The sequence below is a fragment of the Gopherus flavomarginatus genome, chromosome 20 (genome assembly GCF_025201925.1).
Source record: "Gopherus flavomarginatus isolate rGopFla2 chromosome 20, rGopFla2.mat.asm, whole genome shotgun sequence".
Lineage (NCBI taxonomy): Eukaryota > Metazoa > Chordata > Testudines > Testudinidae > Gopherus > Gopherus flavomarginatus.
The window spans coordinates 7,150,789-7,171,879 of NC_066636.1; the positions used below are offsets into that span (position 1 = coordinate 7,150,789).

General features: G+C 45.1%; 1 protein-coding gene and 1 non-coding gene across 2 annotated transcripts; one reads left to right on the top strand and one right to left on the bottom strand.

Moving 5' to 3' along the window:
- Window positions 1–244: 244 nt before the first annotated feature.
- On the top strand, window positions 245–5,404 carry LOC127038391 (zinc finger protein 3-like; the record flags this gene model as incomplete). Its single annotated transcript, XM_050930970.1, has 2 exons — window positions 245–257; window positions 4,857–5,404. Coding segments are annotated over exons 1-2 (561 nt in total), but the record flags the coding sequence as incomplete, so codon positions are not given.
- Window positions 5,405–17,010: 11,606 nt separating this feature from the next.
- Window positions 17,011–17,083, bottom strand: TRNAK-UUU (transfer RNA lysine (anticodon UUU)). The gene has a single exon. It is a non-coding gene; the product is annotated as a tRNA-Lys (tRNA).
- Between the last annotated feature and the right edge of the window lie 4,008 nt (window positions 17,084–21,091).

Genomic DNA, 21,091 nt, shown 5'->3' on the forward strand with positions numbered 1-21,091 from the left:
TGACTAACCAGCGGCTGCTGTGAGATATGAAGGGGGTATCCATCAGTGAGGTTTAGGGGAGCTGCCCCGCCCTTCATATCCAGCTCCTCATGATGAGGTTATTGGTCTTCCTACCAGGGAGCTCTCTCTGGACCCTGCTAGGGCCTCCATCTCCTATATCGGTTGGTGGCTAGTAGGGGGGTGATGGATCTGCTAAGAGAGACAAGGGGCTCTCTCATGGTCCCCTTAACGTGGTGTTTCCAGGATGCTCTTTGCAGGTTGGGGGTGGGACTCTGTTAACTATGATCCACCCAGAGCTTGCATTTGATAGGTTCCTCTCCCCCACAAAGAGTGGGGCTGAGAGTGGGACATCACGTACTGAGTGTTGGACTCTTACTCTTTCAGGGGCCGGTGACCTTCGAGGAGGTGGCTGTGTATTTCACCAGGGAAGAGTGGGCTCTGCTGGACCCCATTCAGAGAGCGCTCTACAGAGATGTCATGCAGGAGAACTATGAGAATGTGACCTCGTTGGGTAAGGATTCCCATCCCCTTGGTTCTTGGAATAGGAAATGAAGAGATAAGGTTCATGCCAACCCCACAATGCCACCTCTACTCTGCCCTGTTTCAGCATCACCCAAATATGCCAGTGACACACACACATACTGCCACATGTCCTCCCCTGCTGCAGAACATTTTGGGAACAGAGCACAGGAGCCATATCGCACAGTTTCAAATAGCTCCTGTTTGCTCAAGGGAACTTCTTTGAGATGGGATGACCATATCTGCATGGAGTATTCCAGATGTGGGCGTACCATGAGTTTATATAGAGGCAATAGGAGATTTTCTGTTTTATTATCTATCCCTTTCTTAATGATTCCCAACATTCTGTTCATTTTTTTTCACTGCTGCTGCAGATTGAGTGGATGTTTGCAGAGAACTATCCACAGTGACTCCAAGGTCTATCTCTTGAGTGGAAATAGCTAATTTAGACCCCATCATTCTGTATATATAGTTGGGATTATGTTTTCCAGTGGGCTGCAGTATGTGTTATCCTGACATCTAGTACTGCTGAGATCCTGAATTCAGTGATATCCCTGCCCTTCCTGTTCCCTTTCTCCACCGAAACCCACCAGCCCATGCTTCCTGTTCCCAGCTTCCCCAGGACTCTCTCTCTTTGTCTCTGTCTCTGGACCTCTCTGTCAGCAAAGATGCAGTGCCAGGGAGACTTGCCTTCTCTCTGGAGTCTTTGATTTCTGGGACATAGATTTACTTTCTATGTGTTTTAGGAGACTCTTTGAAATTGAGTGTCTGTGATATTAACCACAGTGCAACCTGGACTGTTGAACAGCTCTGTCCCCTCAGTTCCCAAGCTGGGGTGCCTTTTCCACTGCTCTACTGTGAGAGCAGCCACTCCTGGGCAGTTCACACACGGTCTCCAGCATGTAACTCACTCCCAATTACACAGTTTTGAGTGCTGCTAGTCAGTGACTCACAAATTACAGTATCCCACAGGAGAACCCCAGAAAATTCTCTGCTCCCAGACTTCCCCCAGAAATGTGCATCTTTCCCTGTCCAGCACACTCCTGAACAATGCAAGCTCATATGAAGTCTGTCATTTCATCAGAGGAAAATGACATGTGCCTGCCTTGTTATCCCAGATGGAGTTTCCAACACACTTTAATACAAACACACTGGTTAGATAAAGAATAAAACAAGATTGTTAACTATCAAAAAACATATTTTAAGATACTGATAATGAGGCATAAAGCTCAGAATTGTTTACAAAAGAAATGCAAGATAAAACACAAACTAATGTCTAAGTTAACAAGCTGAAACGGATTCAAGGCAAATGTTTCTCTCACCCTGTGCTGAAACAGGCTGGTTTTCCTTTCAGCCAGGACTCGGCCTAACCCACCCCTGCAGCTCACATTCAGTTCTTCAGGAGTTGTTATGAGCAGAGGGAAAGGGCAGAGAGAGAGAGTCTCATGCATTTTCCTCACCTCTTTTTAGAGTTCAGTCCTTTGTACTAGAAACCACTTCAGTTCTCAGCTCAGTCACGGTGGCAGGCTGTCTGTTGGAGATGTGAGAATTGTGCGGGAAAGTCTACAGAAAGAGCTTTGGAGCTTTGGTCAAGCTAGTAGGCCTAAAGTATTAGCTGAGCTTGTTTCTCTGTGTAAAGGGCAGAGAAAGGCAAAGTGGAATGGAAAGTCCCCAAAATTGGGGAACAATGGCTTAGAGTGCCGAAGCGGCCTAAGTAGGTGAAGTGGAAAGTCCCCAAACACACTGATTTGCAATAATAGAGATTGTGAAACATAACCACAGTGGAAGTGTTAGAAAAGTCAAACCACAAACTAGACTAGGAATAACAATAAGAGGAGAGGCCGGATATGGAAAACTGATTGTTAAGCTTGCTTTTGACCTGCATCATATTTTGCAATATATTCCAAATAAGGTAATTAATGTGCAACCTATGTGTCATTGTTTGTGGTTTTAAGCTTTAAAAGGCTTGCGTGATTTTTAGCTCAGGGGGAGAGTATTCCAATAACTGTCACCCCCTGCACGTTTGTAACCAAGAAAACAGCCTCAGTCTGAGTTGATTCAAAATCAATCCTGTGGTCGTTTTCCACAACAGCTTCACGAGGTTCCTGTGATGGAATGTGGATGTCTTCTTCACACCTTCCCCCAGCAGGAGAATGGTTGTTTGACCAGCTGTTTGCCTTGCTGTCTCTGAGGAAATGGTCTGTGGGTGTTCCCCAGAACTGTAACTTTTCCAGTAATATCATACTGTAAAATCTCATAACTTTACATACAGTCTTACTGCACATTTTAACAGGAGGATAATATCCAGTAAGTTATGGGTTTTCAAATGATACCTCACAAGCCATACTGTGTACAAAATTGATCATAATTTTCTAGAAGAGTGAACACAGGGGTACAGACTGACACAGTGTCTGTGTGTGTGTTCCCAGCAGATATGTGAGTATTTCAATCCCTCTAAGCATAGTGTTCGGCATCTTCATGGACCTGGAAATTCACTGGTTTCCAAGTGTGACACTGTATGGAATTGTGAGACACTTTGGTATTAATAATAAAATAATAAAATCTGATAAAATTGCAATGAATCGGGCTAGATATGCCATGAAAGGTGTCAGTGAAAATGTTATGATTTTCCAAGTATGATCATTTTGTTTCTATGTTTCGATCACCTTTGTATTGTGAGTTATAGATATGTAGGGTATATCTGTATTTCCAGACTTGGGCATTGTTTCTGGATGACACCTCCAGACATATTGGCATCAACACTGCCTAGCCTGTTTGATGGCCCATTGAGGGTCATCAGCTGTACAATGAGCCCATGGAAAGGATCAAGGGGATACACCTATTGAGTCAGTAAGACATTCCCGGGTAAGCCTGTGTAATGAGAACTCCAAGGCTTTTCCATGCCATGTGCTGTGAATCTTGTGTTTGGGACACAGGAAGAACAAGCCACATAGCAAAAGGAATATAAAGCGCAGCTGCATCATCTCCATTTTGTCATCAATCCTCCTTCCTGCCTCTGGAGCAACTTCTCTACAAACTGAACCCTGGAACAAAAGACTGAATGAGACATCCAAGCTGTGGATGTGTTCCAGACAGACTTTCACACAGGCAACTCACTAATACTGCTAAGAACCTGACCTATCCATTTTGGAATGTATCTGACTGCTTTCCCATTTCACTTCATTCTATCTTATTTCGTTTAATCCTTTAGTTTAGATGCTAAAGGATTGGCTGGGAGTGTGGTATTTTGGGTAAGATCCAAACTTATACTGACCTGGTAAGGTGGTTGACCTTTGGGGTCAGAAGATCATTTTGTTTATGTGAGCAGTTTTTAAATAACCTCTCACTGTGCTGGATCTAGGTGCTGACTGGGAGTCAGAGAACTAGGATGCAATAAAGGGGGCTGTGTGATTTCTTTTTTCAACTTCTTGATAACCTGTGTGGGTGACCTCTTTTTCAGCCTGCCCTGATCTTGGCATTTTCAGTGAGAACTAGCCCAGGCACACCAGGTCACACTAAGTATTACAGTTAATTTAATAGAATGTTTTTTATGAAAATGTTTGATGAAATCAACGGAACTCCTTAGTTTTCTTTCATGTGAGCAGGGTTCCCAGTTTCCAAACCTGATGTGATCTCCCAACTGGAACAAGGGGAAGAGCCATGGGTCCCAGACCTCCAGGGCTCTGAGGAAAGAGAGATCCTGAGATCTCTCTGCACAGGTGAGAAAACATTAAACCAACTCAGAATCTGTAAGTGCCTGAAGTAAACATCTGGTATGCCCAGCAAAGCACTTGGGAGGTCTCTCAGTTCATTATTGTCCCTAGCAGGGGTTATATCCTCAGGGTAAATATAGCTCATGGCTTCCTGTAGATCCTAGGAGACACCAGGCATTAGCTTTTTCCCTTCCCCCTGCCTATTTGGATGGGATGTGAAGGCTGAATTCATCCCCCTCCTCTGTCCTATTTAGGGGAAAAGTTTGGGGGAGTTCAGATCCTGATTTTTATTTGACCTGTCTTCAGCACATGTTTTGGTTTGGTCTTCCCCTTTGCATCCCTGTTTTGAGGTTTCTGTCTCTATCGCAGCAGGTACTGCAATGACATGTGAGAAAGAGGAGCAGAATTATCAGCAGGGAAATGTTGAGCAAGTGGATAAACACAGAGCATTATCACAAAGATTGGAAAGGAATGTGTCCAGGAGTAATGAGGAGGGAAACTCCTTTGAGATTCAGCACAGACCAGAAAGAGAGCAAGTAAACCAGGCAGGGAAGAAATTGAGTAAATGTATTTCCTCTCAGGGAACTCAGAAGGTCCTCATGGAAACCACAACACACTAGGAAATCCTTAGGCAAAAGAGAAAAAATACATGCACTAAGTGTGAGAAAAACTTCATTCACAGATCAAGCCTTTCTGTTCATCTGAGTATCCACACAGGGGAGAGGCCCTACGAATGCCGTGAGTGTGGGAAGACCTTCAATCGCAGCTCAGACCTTTCTAAACATCAGAGAATCCACACAGGGGACAGGCCCTACGAATGCAGTGATTGTGGGAAAGCCTTCACTCACAGATCAACTCTTTCTGTGCATCAGAGAATCCACACAGATGAGAGGCTCTATGAATGCCGTGAGTGTAGGAAAAGCTTCACTCACAGATCAGCCCTTTCTAGACATCAGAGGATCCACACAGGTGAAACACCCTATGAATGCAGTGAGTGTGGGAAAACCTTCAATAACAGCTCCAACCTGATTACCCATCAAAGAATTCACACAGGGGAGAGGCCATATAAATGTTGTGAGTGTGGGAAAACCTTCACTCGCAGATCAGGCCTTTCTCTTCATCAGATTATCCACACAGATGAGAGGCCCTATGAATGCCGTGAGTGTGGGAAAAGCTTTATTACCAGCTCAGCCCTTTCTAGACATCAGAGGATCCACACAGGGGACAGGCCCTATGTATGCAGTGAGTGTGGGAAAACCTTCAATCGCAGCTGAAAACTTATTACCCATCAAAGAATGCACACTGGGGAGAGGCCGTATACATGCTGTGAGTGTGGAAAATGCTTCATTAAGAGTTCGGCCCTTTCAGAGCATCAGAGAATCCACACAGGGGAGAGGCCCTATAAATGCTGTGAGTGTGGGAAAACAATCTCTTGGTTCTCAGCCCATGTTAGCTATCAGAGAATCTGCCATGGAGATCAACATTGTAACAATCTCTAGGGCTATCAAGACTTTCTTTCCTTTAATACTTTTCCTGATTCCCACCCACATAGTAACTTTTAAAGCTCTTTGAACTGTTTGCAGCACCATTATCCCTCAGCTTGCCCAGATGAGTGGCCCATTTTTGCCTTTTGCAGTTCGCCCTCTTTTGAGATGGACCTATTTGTCCTTTCTATTGTCCCACAAGTAATTTGAGTGTGCCCTTCCTATGAGGAACCAGGGAACATTACATTTGTACCATTCCTCCTATTGCAAAGTTACTGTTAGTCACCAATGATACAGATTGTATCATTGCCAGTTGTTCTCACGTTGCCCTGAGATGTGCTGAAGAGCAGTTATATTGGGAATTTTTCAAATTAGATGTAAATGAAGAGGAGTAGGGGCAGGAAAAAAGTATAATTTCAGATTCCGTGACACTGCAAGGAGATGGGGTGACTCAAAGATTCCCTCCTTCCCCTTCACTGCAGAACTGTTACCTTTTGCCTGGGCCATGCAGAGATTATGTTCATCAAATTCTATACATCCACTTCTCATAAGTGTCATGTGATGAAGCATTCTCTGTTGTCTGTGCTTGCAGATGATGTTTTTACTACTTTATCCTATATCAGAATCACTGTGACTGGAGATGAGTGTCAAAAGTCCTGGGAGGGGAATTCAAATGGATTCCAAATAGAGTGTGATCATTTAGAGTTTAAATCCCAGCTTCCATCTATTGCATAGCCACTTCTGGCAAGAGGGCTGTTTTTCCCTTATTACGGGGATGCTAGGATACTAAACATTTTGTAAATAACATAACTGACTATGGAGACAGGGATGAGGGAAGCAGGTTTGAATGGATCAGAGGACAATGTGGTGGGAGAATCTCTTGTCCCGGTTCTGAATAATCAGATGTAACCTGCTCCGGAATTTCACTTGACACTTTCTTTGTAATGTATTCTCTTTCTGTGATATGGGTTTCTTTCTTTCCTGAAGGCTGTTTGGTCACCCAATTGGATATTAGTTCAGTTTGATAGGATGTAGCTCAGATTTATTGAAGAATTTAAGACAATGACCCTTTGCTAAAATCCTCATTTATGATTTCAGCATTGCTTTTTTCCCATCCCTCCATGATGACATGGAGAAAGTTGAAGTGCAGTTCTATCAACAGGAGTGAACTCTCTAATTTACTGGACAGGCTAACAAAGAAACAGTAGTGATTTAAAATCTCCACTCAGAAATGGTGAACAACAGCACAACCCCAACTAACTGAAGGAAGTGCATATGATCACAGTGTATTTCAGTTGTTTAAGGCAATATTGTCTCCCATGATCTGGGAAGAGAATTCCATGATAAGTGGTTTTGAACTAGGCAAAATGCTCATGTGTTTGATTCCCAAAGTGTTTGTAACCCAGGCCCTACAGAAGATCTCTCCTAGCTAATCCTATGCTATGGAAAATGCAGCCGTTCATGACACGGATGTTGAGGAAATAGAAGTGGAGTTTTTGTCGAATTTATCCTTCGTAGGTTCTAAAGATGTGTATAAAAAAGCAGTGTTGAAAATGTAATATCTTCAGAAAAATGCCCATTTTTTAATAGAATCTGCAGTTGTGGTAACTAACGAAGATTCTGATCCAGGCCTGTATCCAGTCCCTTCCCTGGACCTGTGCCACTGAATTAAAGAAAAGCTGGGCATGTTTCAGGAAGCCATTCCTCATTAACACTGCTGAGATTTTAAGTGGTTTTGTAAAATATTCTACTTCAGAGAAGTGTAACTTAACCCTATCCAAGACCAAGGATTTGGAAAGAGCTGAGGTTGAAAGAGTCCACACCCAGTTCTTGGTTTCCATCCCAGTAAAGGAAGCTATGGTGACCCAAGGAAAATTGTTTGTACAACTCCACTTCCTACTTCAGTGTCCCTGATTACACTTCCCAAGTACGCCAGGGTTAGACTGAGAACAGTCATCCTTCACTGTTTGGATGCAAAGAGGAAGTGCTTCATAGGACATTCCTTCCCTGTGGATCCCAAACTGGCTGCCTGGTTGGGTAACAAGGACTTTCAGGCTGTAGAAATGATGGTAACCAATGAGGCAACGAATTTGTCAGCCTCCGATTTCAGATTTCTGCATGTTGAGTCCTGATACTATGGTTTTGTGTCTGACGCTGTGGCTACACAATTAAATTGATGTTGGCACAGTTGCACCAATGTATCTGCGCTGCTGTAGAACTGCTATTACAGATGCTCTAAGCCAATGGGAGAGATTTCTCCCATCGGACTTGATTAGTGCAACCCCCGCAAGCAGTGGTGGCTTTGTTGGAAGGAGAAGCTCTCCTGCTCATGTAGCACTATCTACACAGGGGGTTAGGGTTGTGTAACTACGTTGCTCTGCTGTGTGGATTTTTCACACCCTAAGCAATATAGTTATCCTGATAAATGTCTTTTGTGTAGACCAGAGAGGTTTCCCTTGTGTTTTATGCATTTACATTACTTCTCTACCTCCTTCTACTTTGAAAGATTAAATGGCGTGAAAAGAGAGGTATTTTTCTCCATGATGCAAACATTCCGACATAGAAGACCCCTTCTACCAACACATATGGCAGAAATCCTGAGATATATGAACTCACAGAAGTGGTTGGGGCAAACCACAATAAGAACCAGGGGTCAGTTGTTGGCAATGGGGATTAAAAGAAAACTAGCACATATGACAAGAATTTGTGATCTTTGAATATTGTGATAGACCCAGGCCAGCTGGTACAGCAGAATAGCAGAAAGCAGATAAACTGGCCACTGGATTAACAGTTTTCTGTTCCCTGACTGAGCAGAGAAGGGGCTGCTCCAGGCTAATGAGAACACCTGACTCTAATTAACCTGCAAAGAGTCAGGTGAGGCCATTCAGTTAATGTGACCACCTGACTCTAATTAAGGCCCTGCTGATACTATAAAAAGGGCTCACTCCAATCAGACAGGGAAGAGTCAGGGAGCCAGAGGTGAGGAAGTGCGGCTGAAGGGCTGGTTACTGAAGACACCCTCAGACCATCGTTGAAGAAGTCCTAAGATAAGGGTGAAGAAGGGAGAAGCAGGAGAGCTGTGGGGAAGGGGCCCAGGGAAATGTAGCAACTCTGGCAGTGAAAGATTGGCTGCCAACAACTGTTACCATTAGGGTCCCTGGGCCAGAACCCAGAGTAGAGGGCGGGCCCGGGTTCCCTCCAACCCACCATTACAGGAACATCTACTGGGTGGGGAAGTCAGGCCCCTGTCAGGACAGGCGGCTGAACAGAGACTGTAGGAGTTCTTTCACCAGCATCCTTGCAGGCCTATGATGAAAAGAGCTCAGTAGACTGTAACCCTGGCCCTAGGGAGAGAAGGGCTATGTGGAGGGTCACAGTGAGCCACTGAGGCTAGCATAAACTGCCTAGAAGTGCAGGACCCATGGGAGCAAGGTCAGAGCTCTGCCACAATATGTTCTTGTTACCAATTAAAATGAAATTATAGGTGAAGTTATTTATTAAAGAGTAAGAGACTGTGTGATAATCTGAATTATTTTGGAAAACTGAAAGTTGTCTTGTTTTTCTGTTTTGTTAGTCATACAGGAAATGATGGCTAATCTTGAAAAGTTAATTTGATTTAATTTACCCTGGTTCCTCAACTGTTGCTACAGCTCTAGTACCCATCAATACAAAAACGGAGAGAAATGGAGAGTTCCAACCATTGTCCTTTTAGTATCTTATTGTTCCTCTCTCTGTTTTTTGTGCTGGCCTTTCTCTTCTATCATTTTCTGCCTTTGTTTAGTTGGTAACGGTTGGTTTCCATCGCTCACATTTGTTTGTTTAAATATCTATCCGTTGTGAAATAATTTTTTTTGCTTGTTCAATAACGGTACTCAAGTGCTGTGTGAGATACCGTAGCAATGGTCCACAGTAAAATTAGTAACCTGGAATACTTTGGGAAGAGAGGATCTGGGATTTCACCGAGGATCTGGTGATCCAGGCTGGACCCCAGAGGGGGACACACTGAAGGAACTCAGGGGTTAGGGTGGCTGCTGTAGCTCAGAGGAGGGTCCTTGAGTTCCAGCAGGCTGGTGAGTTTGGTCACTAACATCCAGCTGCCAAATGCAAAACTCCCTCTTCCTTGTGGCAAGTGGCAACAAGGAGACTCACAGTCCTCAGTACCCTGAGAAAGGTCACAATGTCTCTCTATGCTGATTCGCCTGTCAAATTCACACAGGGGAAGCTCCCGATAGCACAGAACTCTGCCCTATGAAATCATGGAACATATGCTCTTCACTCTGTGAAAGCATGTAAAGAATCCAAGCGCTGGAGGACAGGGTTTGGGTCCAGAGTGACCTAGAGAAATTGGAGGATTGGGCCAAAAGAAATCTGCGGAGGTTCAACAAGGAGAAGTGCAGAGTCCTGCACTTAGGATGGAAGAATCATATGCACTGCCACAGACTGGGTACTGACTGAGTGAGGGGGGATTTGATAGCAGCCTTCAACTACCTGAAAGAGGAGGATTGTGGGCTTTCTCCTGGCCACTTTTGCTGGGCTGGGCAGGCATCCCGGAGGCCTTTCTAGAAAAGAATTGGGAATTGAGTTAGAAAAACCAATGTGAAAACTAGAACCTCAGGTTTACACTCATTTATTTATAATATTAAATCTTCAATTCTAATGTCACAGTCAATACAATTGCTTCAGTCTGATAGTTGCCCAAAGGGAAACTTAACTTCTCTGCAAAGGGAGTGGAGAGAAAACACTTTTCAGAGTCCAAGAGAGACAAGGTGGGTGAGGGTAAGCGCTTGTCAAGGACCAACCTCTGTTGGTGAAAGAGACAAGCTTTGGAGTTAACACAGCAAACTGCTCCAGTTCTTTGTAGCCTGAAAGGTCGTCTCTTTCATAAACAGCAGTTAGAACATAAGAACAGCCATACTGAGTCAGACCAGTTCATCTAGCCCACTGTCCAGTCTTCTGAAAATGACCAATGTCAGGCGCCCCTCAGAGGACCCCTGGGACCAACATAGATACAACACCACTGCAACCAAGGTTAAAAGTCAATGCATATGGGAGAAGCATCTTGTGTTGCATTCCTTATGTGCAAGGCCCATTGGGTTGCCATCTCCTTTTCTTCCTTTCTGTTAAAAGCTTTGGTGTTTTGCACAGAAACATTATTTCCCCAGGAGAGACCCAGGAGTGGTGGCTGCATTCCGGTACCAAACAGTCACTAGAAGGGGGCAGACAAAGGCCTTTAGGATGAGGTGTCTGTCACTGTCAAAAGTTCATCTCCCTCCTGCAGGTCACTGGCAGCCTGAATTTGTTCCTTATCCTCCCAGAGTCTGGGGGCTGGAATCAGCACTACCCAGCCCCTCCGTATGTAGCAGGAACAAACACAAACCTGGTCTTTAAAACAAGCTGTCCCCTTCCTTCTCAGCGAAGATTTTTCTGTGAGTGAAGTTGAACTTCAGTTCCCCTCTCCTGGGGGTGGGGCCAGCTCCCAATGAGCTCTGTTTTCACCTTTGCCCCTTTCAGTCACTCTGGGATCCTAACTCTGCTCCCAGCTGTCAGGCAGCTTCCAGCCCATGCACCCTGCTCACTAACTCTGTGGTCAGGTGTCACCCCCTTTGCCAGCACACAGAGCCTGTAGGAAAGCTACTTTTATCAGATGCATTGGTGGTATACTGGTGAGCATAGGTGCCTTTCAAGCAGTTGATGTGGGCTTGATTCCAAGCCAATGTAATAATGGCTTTTCCTCTTCTGGAAGTGGTTTAATTTCAGTCAGATTGTATTACAATCACATTATCAATAGAATGAGACAATAAATGTTTCAAAGCCCAGCAGGTCATAAAGGATAGAGGCATACAAGGGACTGAAATGTGCCATCTGAGACAGACAGAACATTTGGAAACCTGCATCTCCCATCCCTGGCCTTCCCTGTTATGATTCCAGCTGTGTGAGCTTTTTGTATGATGTTCGGGCATGATGGGGATATAAAGTTTTGAGTCAGTTTTTGCTCCTGCAGATTCCTTTGCAGTTACAATTATAATGACATGAACAAAAGGGAGGCAAAATAAAAATAATCCCCAAATTGCAATACAGATGGGGAAAGAGAAGATCACGGTTAAGCCAAACACGTCAAAATAAAAATTAATACTAAAAGGGGAGGGGAGAAGAGATCAGGTCTGTGGAGATCCCCTTGATATTTGAACTCAAATTGTTAGAATCAAAGTTCAGACTTGACACTGGAAAACCTGCAACTACCTGTCTCTCTGAACACCTGTGATGAGCAAGATCGAGTTGGGACACCTGTTCTGCTTCAATCATTTATTATCTCTCTGTTCTCTCCTTCTCCCCTCAATTCCTCGTCTCCAATGTCTCTGCCTTTCTCCTCTTGCTCCCTCTCTCCTGTCCTTTCCCAGTGGCAGCGACTCACAGGGCTTCTTCCCTGGTAGCTGGTGCTCATTTTCAATGAAATAAATCAAAACGCTTCCACCTGCAAGTGGATTTAGCCCAGGACCCTCAGAGTCAGCAGCTGTTACGTCCCCAACTCTCTGGTCAGGTGTCTTAGCACTGAAAGCCTCCTGTTTAGATCCTAAAATAGCATTTTTGCAGCAGGGGGCTCAGATTTTGGACCGGACATTGTAGCTCCACCGTTATTTTATTGAATTGCTTCAAAACAGCAAGTGTAGAAAGTCTCCTAAGTGCCAGGCTGTCTTCCTTGGAAACAGCTGCCCCTGTTCTGCAGGAGTCTGTGTGTTCCACACAGCAACGTACAAACCTGCTCTGAGCTGAAGGGGGGTCAGACAGTGATGGTAACACAAATCTTCAGACTATTAACTCAAGTCCCTTCCTTTCTTTAACCCAGGATGTGCCAGTCACCTGTTAGCCATGGTGTTATCTTCATCTTCAAATACCTCTCAGGATATTTCACAGAGGGAGTGAAACCCCCACCCCACGGCTCCCTGTTGAGTCGTTATACCGTACCTGCCCCTGGAGACTGTCTGGTTTTATACTCAGAGCTTTTTCTCTTCAAACCCCTTATCCCAGTCTATGGGCCACTGCCGCATTTTAGAGTTTAGAATTTACTTTCATCAACCTCGTATGGCACTTTCCATGTGAATGAGACAAAGCAATGGGGGAAGCTCCGTGGCTAATGAAAACCGGTGCGTTGGGTGAGGCCTGAACTCATAACCCCAGCAGTGCGCCTCCCTCACTAGCCAGTTGTATCCCTACAGGTGCTGCTCAGACAAGCTTGGGAAGTAGGCAGTTACCTGTGTCTGTGATTAACAAAGTTGGTGGCTATTTGAACGGCTGATGATTCAAACCCAGGTGAAGATAGAGGTGCTTGGCTTTCTTGTAAAGAAAATCCAGTACATTTTAACAGGTAGGAAAATGCCTCAATAATGGCCTAACCTCATTGGGCAAGCATAAGCAATAATTTCACCAGCTGTGTTGGTGGTATAGTGGTGAGCATAGCTGCCTTCTGAGCAGTTGACTTGGGTTCAATTCACAGCAATCCCACTGAGGTACTATTTTAATTTCAGTCACATTGTATCAGTTTATCAATGGAATGAGAGAATCCATGTCCTGTAGATCATTAAACACCCAGGGGAAGAATAAGGGGGCAGGACTATACTGTGAGCAGGTGGAGTCACCCTGGTATTACAATGTTTGGGGTTTTTTTTCCCTTACTTCCCTCTCCCTTTTAGACTCAGAGCATTTAAGGTTAGAAGGGACCAGTGTGATCATCTAGTCTGACCTGCTGCATCTTGCGGGCCAAAAGAGCCCACTCACCCACTCTTGTAATAGACCTGAGAGGGGAGGCAGCTCTGTGCTCTGCCCCTACTCCAGGCAGCGCATGGAGGCCCTCTGCCCCCCTCCCACAATGGGTGTGCAGAGATGTGCCAGCAGCACTAAGGTGGCTCCCTGCCCCTCTGCCTCCATCCCTCTGTGCCACTCCCAGAAGTGTCTGGCATGTCCCATCATCCCCTGGGGTGGAGGGAGTGTCTCCATGTGCTGCCTCTGCCCCGAGAACCAACTCTCCAGCTCCTATTGGCCTGGAACTGCAGCCAATGGGAGCTCTGGGGGCCGCGCCTGCAGGCAGCAGCACATGGAGACTCACTATCCCTGCTGACCTGGGAGCTGCTGTTGCAGGGTTGTGTGTACTGGTCACTTTGGGAGTTGCAGTGCCCGGGGTAAGCACCACCCCTCCTGCACCCCAACTCCCGAGCAGAAAGCCCGCACCCCACACCCAAATTTCCTCCCAGAGCTTTGCTTGTCTTCCTTTCACCCAGAACCATCCTTCCTCTCCTGGGTTGCAAGTAGCCACCCCTGGGAAGCCAAGAGGCAAGCACAGGATTATACCTCCCAGCAGCCAACCGCATCTCCCCAGACTTTGCAGAATTAAGGGTGATGCTCTACTAACCCCACTTAGCCACACTGAGGCGCTTAGCTTCTGCCCTGCCTTCCTCAGCTCAACTTTCCTCTTTTGCCCCATTCTTGCCTCACTTCCTCCTTTGGCAAGTCACACAAAGGAGGCCAGCAGGAAGAGCCGGCCTCCACCAGCCAACCTCCCAAGGTAGAGGAGACCAAGCCACAGGGCTCCAAAAGGTGACTGGCCCACATCCTCTAGCTTTCCCCTGCTGATGCCAAGGCTTTTTCTCAGCTCATTTCACCACCCTCTGTCCTGCAGGGGTTGGGTTTATCACAGGTACATGCCAGTGGCAGCAGTAGGAACTTTGCTAGACAGCCAGGGAAGCTGGGAAAAGTAAGCAATTTTGTTTCTGGTTAGTTTTGAACCAGGAACCTTTTGCATGTTAGGCAAAGATGATAACCACCACACTACAGAAACTCTGTCAGCGAGCTCTGCCCCTCCCTTCATAAGAGTATAAGAATGGCTATGCTGGGTCAGACCAAAGGTCCATCCAGCCCAGTGTCCTGTCTGCCAACAGTGGCCAATGCCAGGTGCCCCAGAGGGCGTGAACCTAACAGGCAATGATCAAGTGATCTCTCTCCTGCCATCCATCTCCATCCTCTGACAAACAGAAGCAAGGGATACCATTCCTTACCCATCCTGGCTAATAGCCATTCATGGACTAAACCTCCATTAATTTATCTAGTTCTCTTTTAAACCCTCTTATAGTCCTAGCCTTCACAACCTCCTCAGGCAAGGAGTTCAACATGTTGACTGTGCACTGTGTGAAGAAGAACTTCCTTTCATTTGTTTAAAACCTGCTGTGCATTAATTTCATTTGGTGGCCCCTAGTTCTTAAATTATGGGAACAAGTAAATAATTTTTCCTTATTCACTTTCTCCTCATCGTTCATGATTTTATGTACCTTTATCATATCCCCCCTTAGTCTCCTCTTTTCCAAAATGAAAAGTCCTAGTCTCTTTAATCTCTCCTCATATGGGACCCATTCCAAACCCTAATCATTTTAGTTGCCCTTCTCTGAACATTTTCTAGTGCCAGTATATCTTTTTTGAAATGAGGAGACCACATCTATATGCAGTATTCAAGATGTGGGTGTACCATGGATTTATATAAGGGCAAATATTCTCTGTCTTATTCTCTATCCCTTTTTAAATGATTCCTAACATCCTGTTTGCTTTTTTGACTGCTGCTGAACACTGCATGGTCGTCTTCAGAGAACTATCCACGACGACTCAAAGATATCTTTCCTGATTAACCGTAACTAAATTAGCCCCCATGATATTGTATGTATAGTTGGGGTTATTTTTCCCAATGTGCATTACTTCACATTTATCCACATTACATCTCATTTGCCATTTTTTTGCTCAATCACTTAGTTTTGTGAGGTCTCTCTGAAATTCTTTCACAGTCTGCGTTGGTCTTAACTATCTTGAGCAGTTTAGTATCATCTGCAAACTTTGCCACCTCACTGTTTACCCCTTTCTCCAGATCATTTATGACTAAGTTGAATAAGATTGGTCCTAGGATTCACCATTGGGGAACACCACTAGTTACCCCTTTCCATTCTGAACACACCGATAGGTGAACCTGGAGAAAGTGATGGCAGCCCTTCGATGAATCTGCTGGCAGAGCAACGGACTGGAGCTGGAACTCAGGAAGTCATCCTTATGTTATCCTTCTGACTCCAGCTTGAAGGAGAGCTTCTTTTTCTTCCCCTTGCTGAGAAAGAGCAGGAGAAGAAAGAAAGATCAGGTGAGTCAACTCTTGCTTGGGAGCCACCCACTGAAAATGTAAAAACCAAAAAGTAAAGTCATAAAAGACTTCAAAGCCCACCAGGCCCAACCTTTCCTCTAATATGGCAGAAAAGCCACACATCTCCTGTCTAGGTAGGGACATCCTATTGCCCCACAAGAACTGGAAGGTCATGTTCAGCCTCAGCAGCACTCGTGGAGCAGGGGGAAATACATGGCTGAGGAAGTTCCCTGTAGCCGAAAGATAGGTCTTGAGCATCACAGCTTTGTAGGTAATTACAAGGTCCACTTACGCCACCGGCTGAGCCATTCCTCACAGGCCAGCAACTGCTTCTCCCAGTTTACGTTCCTCACCATGTACCCAACTAAATGCTAGAAGGCCCAGCTCATCAACCTGCCCACTCTTGCAGCCCTCCTCTTCCACCCTGACTGATAGGGAGGAGTATTAAGCCTCCCTCCCTTAGGCCTTTCAGCATTCCTGGGGAACACCAACACCACCCAAGTGACTTTGGGCCAGTTGGTCAACCAATTGGGCTGCCTCCTAGGCCAGGCTGCAGCCCAGCTTCAGGACTCAGAGGAAATGGATCTCCCATCCCTACCTACAGGACTCCAAGCACGGTCAGCCTTCTGGATCAAACATCCCCTCTTGTGCTCAAGTCACAACAGCTAGCAGGCAAAAGGCAGGCTTTCATATCATTTGAGAGAGCAAGACAGGGCCTTGGAAGACCCAGCAGGATTAGGTCTCACAGGAATTGTCCTCAGATCCTACTGAGACTTCAACTCAGATTGCAGGATTCAAAGTCTTGAGGGTTGCTCTTACACCATGGGACCAATAGGGAACCCCCAGATTTCTGCTGAGTTCTGGTGTGGATGACCCTGCGGGTGCAGCCCTGCATTTGCTCACCAAGTTGGCATGTAACAGTTTGCTGCAACTCCCAGAGGCCTTTCTTAGTCCAGACTGAGAGGCCAGTGGCCATGTGAGGAAGTTGCCCCCTCCATCCTTGGCAGTACATGGACCTTTCTAGGAAAGACCAAGTCCTGGAGGAAAAAAGACTATTGTAAAAAAACATACTGAGGAGATGCTTTTTTCAGTTGTTGGAGGAGTACCATATGGAGAAACACTCCCTCTTCACCTGACCAGGGATGTGAACCCTGGACCCTCAGATTAAAAGTCTGACGTTCTACCAACTGAGCTAGCCAGGCTCATAGAAAAATGGGCAAGCTTGGTGCAGAAGAGAAACTAGTCAAGAAAAAGAGGGCAGAAAATTTGCTACTCTTCCTTCTTTAGCAGCCCTAGGCCCATCTTGCTTCTCCATGTGGCACCCAGAGACATTCTTCTTTTTTTAGTTAAATATCAGATCCAGGAGAAAACATAGTTATACAAAGCAAAATAAAATTGACCTGTCTCATGCAGTGCTACATTGACCTCTATTCAGACTGAGCCTAAGGGAGGGCCTTGCTTTGGGATCAAACATGCCCTCTTGTGTGAGTCACAACAGCTAGTAGGCAAGAGACAGGCTACCATGTCATTGGAGAGAGCAAGAGGAAGCGTTGAAAATCCCAGAATAACTAGTTGGCAATGAAAGGACCCCACAACTCTACAGCGGCTTGAACTTTGATTTCAGGATTCATAGCTCTGAATACCAGCCCTTACACCATGGGACCAGCAGGGGACCTATCAAGAGAGTTTGACTTCTGGCATGAAAGACTTTATGGGGACAATTTTTTCTGTTAGGGAATACCCAGTGGGAACATGCCTTTCTGGCAAGCCCTACATTTGCTCAAATAATCAGCACACAGCACTTTGTTGCAGGCCCAGAGGCCTTTCTTCCTCCAGACTGCAATGCCAGTGGACAGGTGAGGAAGTAGCACCTTCAGTTCCAAGCAGTAAAGGGCCCTTCCTAGGAAAGACCAAGTTCTGAAAAGAAAAAACTGAAGTCAAAGAGAGTCCTCAAAAAAAGCCTTCTGAAAATTTTGGGGAATTATCCTTCTACCTGGCCCGGGACTTGAACCCTGGACCCTCAGATTAAAAGTCTGATGCTCTACCAACTAAGCAAATTTCAAGCAGAAAAAAAACTACTCAGAAAATGAGGGCAGGAAACAATACAGAAAACCTGATGCTTTCGCTCTTTTAGCAGTCCTAGCCCCAGCCTGCTCCTCCATCCGGCGCCCTGAGTGAGGCCTTATTCTTTTTTTTAGTTAAATAGAAAATCCAGGAGAAAACACAGTTATACAAAGCAAAACGAAATCACAAACAGAAATGTCACTGGAAATAAAAAAATTAGAAAGGAAAATGCAATTCCCATCACTTTATCATGTCTGGGCCATTCCTGTATCAAGAGCACTTGCTAAGGGCCCTGTGTGCTTACAAGAAACCTGGAGAAACTCATACAACAGCCTGTACATGAAACTCAACTGCTCCTAGGTGCTGCAGTAAAACCCTTTCCCTGCTATGACGTTGCATTCCATATGACTTCATTAAAATATGCTAATGAGTGTGAATATAATGTAACTGAAATATGCTTTATGCATGTAAGGTAGCATTACAAAGTTTATAATCGACTGTGTGTGTTCATTGTATTTGTGTGAACCGATCATTCTTGTATCTGAAACTAGAAATATGAAATATAACTCTGAGGTCCTGATCTAATGATGAAAAGTGTAGGCCATTAATAGTAATTTAGACTCTTGATGTCTCCCATTAACCAGGACAACTGATTGTAGATGGCTCTGTCCTGCACCATCTGTGAGTCAGGCCAGGAAGAATGAAAGCTTGGGGTCTCACAGGACATGTGAGCATGTCACCTGGTACAGGAATCCATCTTAAACCTGGGGCTCTTCCCCAGGAGAGACACAAAAGATTCCTGCCTTGTACCAAAGTTATATAAGGGGATAGAACAGAAGAAAGGTGGCTGCAGTCATAAGAAATCCCCTAGCTACCACCTGAGCTGGAACAAGGATTACGCCAGGTGAAAAGATTGGGCCCAGACTAGAAATAAGCCCAGTCTGCAAAAGAAGCTTATTGGAAGATCTCTGAGGGGGAGATTTTATCTGTATTGAGTTTCATATTGTATTAGGTTTAGACTTGCATGTTTTTGATATATTTTGCTCTATGGAGAATACAAACTCCTTAGAGAAGGAAAAGTTAATGCCTTAGAAGATTCTATGTGTGTGTGTGTGTGTTAGATGGGTGCGAAGGTGTCTAGAAAACACTGTCCCGTAGTCTCTTTTCTCTGATTTCCTTTAGAAAATTTGAAGCAGGGAGCAAAAACCATTGTTTTTTGAGAAGCTTGAACTCAAAGCCTTCAGATTACGAGACTGAGACACTACCAGCTGTGCTAAGAAGGCTTAGAAAAGAGTTAGACTCAATGCATATAGAATCTACAGCCATGACAGAGCCAGGGGTGCACTGGAAGACGCAGGGGGATATGGTGCCCAGACACCTTTCCTGGTAGCTAATAGATCAATTTTCCCTGATAGTGAACAATCTACTGGAATTCATGGCAGCAGAGGGTGGATATTTCCAAGCTGAGCACCAGCTTCCACATTTCAGAACTTATTCCCCTTTTCCTAGTAGGGTACTTTCCATGTGAATTGGGGAAAACAAGTTGGGGAAGCTACAGGGGTAATAGAAACCAGTATTTAAGGTAAGGCTTGAACTCATAAGCCAAACAGTAGTCCCTTTTGCACTAACCAGTAGCACCACTGCAGCTGCTTCTTAGGTAAAACTGGGAAGCAGGCAATTATCAGTTTCTGTGGTTCACATCTTTGCCTGGTAATTGAAAGGCTGCTGGTTCATCCCTAACTAAAGATGCAACTTTTCAGCCATGAGACTCCAGGATATTTTAACAGGAAGAAAATCTCCTCATTTCTGGTTTAGCCCCATTTGACCCCTTCTGCCTGTCTTCTCCCCCACACCACCTCTTTCCTTCCCCATTGGGGCCATACAGAGAGGAGCCCCAGTCACTGAGAAGTTCCCTTTTCTCTTTCACAGAGGGCTTTAATGCCCCTTATCTCACTCAGGCTCACAACCACCCAGAGTTCAAGAACTGTCCCTGTTCCCATTGGACAGATGAGAGGAGCCTGAGGTCCAGAGAAGGGAAATGACTTACCCAAGGGCCTACAAAGCAAAGCGGTGGCAGAGCCAGAAAGAAAAGCCACCAGTTCCGACTCCTGTTCTAATGGACAACAAACCCCCCAGAGGCAGGGATAGAGCCCAGGAATCGAGATGGTGGGGAAATATCATTCAAACTGTTTCTGTCAGAAAATCCCATTCAGACTAAACCAGTTTGTTTCTCGAAATCATAACAAGTGGGATAAAAGTTCTTTGCAAAAATATTTTGATGCAAAACAAAAGCATCTCCTGTCTGTCACACTGTGTTAAATTATCTTGTCACACACAAAGAGGAGACACTTAGATCTCAAACATTAGATAAGATGCTTCAGTCTGAGCTAAGTCGTTGCTGCTCTTAACAGTTTCAAAATAAAAACATACAAATCAAATAGACTATTTCAGCTATTCTATTATGTATTAATCTGCTCTGAGTAAACGTAATAGGACACCTCATATTATGCCCTACTCCTAGTGACACTCTCCAATAGATCCCCATCCTCCACCCACTGTGAGATAGGTAGGAGCAGATCATTATTATCTCTACTTGAAAGAGGGAGAAGCTAAGGCTGAGAAAGGAGAATTGACTTCTCTTATGTCACACAGCCAGTCAGTGGCAGAGTTGGGAATAGGACCCAATAACCCTGATTATCAAACTAACCATCGGAACTTGAATTTCAGACATTGAATGACCTGAATAAAGTGCTCTCAGATAAGCTCCAGACAGACAACAGTGACAGTAATTATTCAGCAAGTATTTGAGGAGAACTGTAATGTTACAGAGAATCATGAACTGCTCAGAGACAATTAATGCAGAGAAGCAGCAAAATTTGTGAAACATAGAACTGGTTCTGACTTATTTCCTTGATCTTAAAAGAGAACAACAAGGACCTGAGTCTCCTCCCTGTCAATAACCCCCTGCTCAGCCAATTAAGGTAGAACCTGAGGAGGGGAGCCTGAGGGTTCTCACCAGATAGCACAAAGGATGGGCCAGGTCACCAGTGGGGATCACTGTCCGAGCACTATTTCAGCCCTACAGTTTTGGATGGACCACCCACAGTGGGAGCTGCAGAGCACTCCCCCGAAACACACACACACAC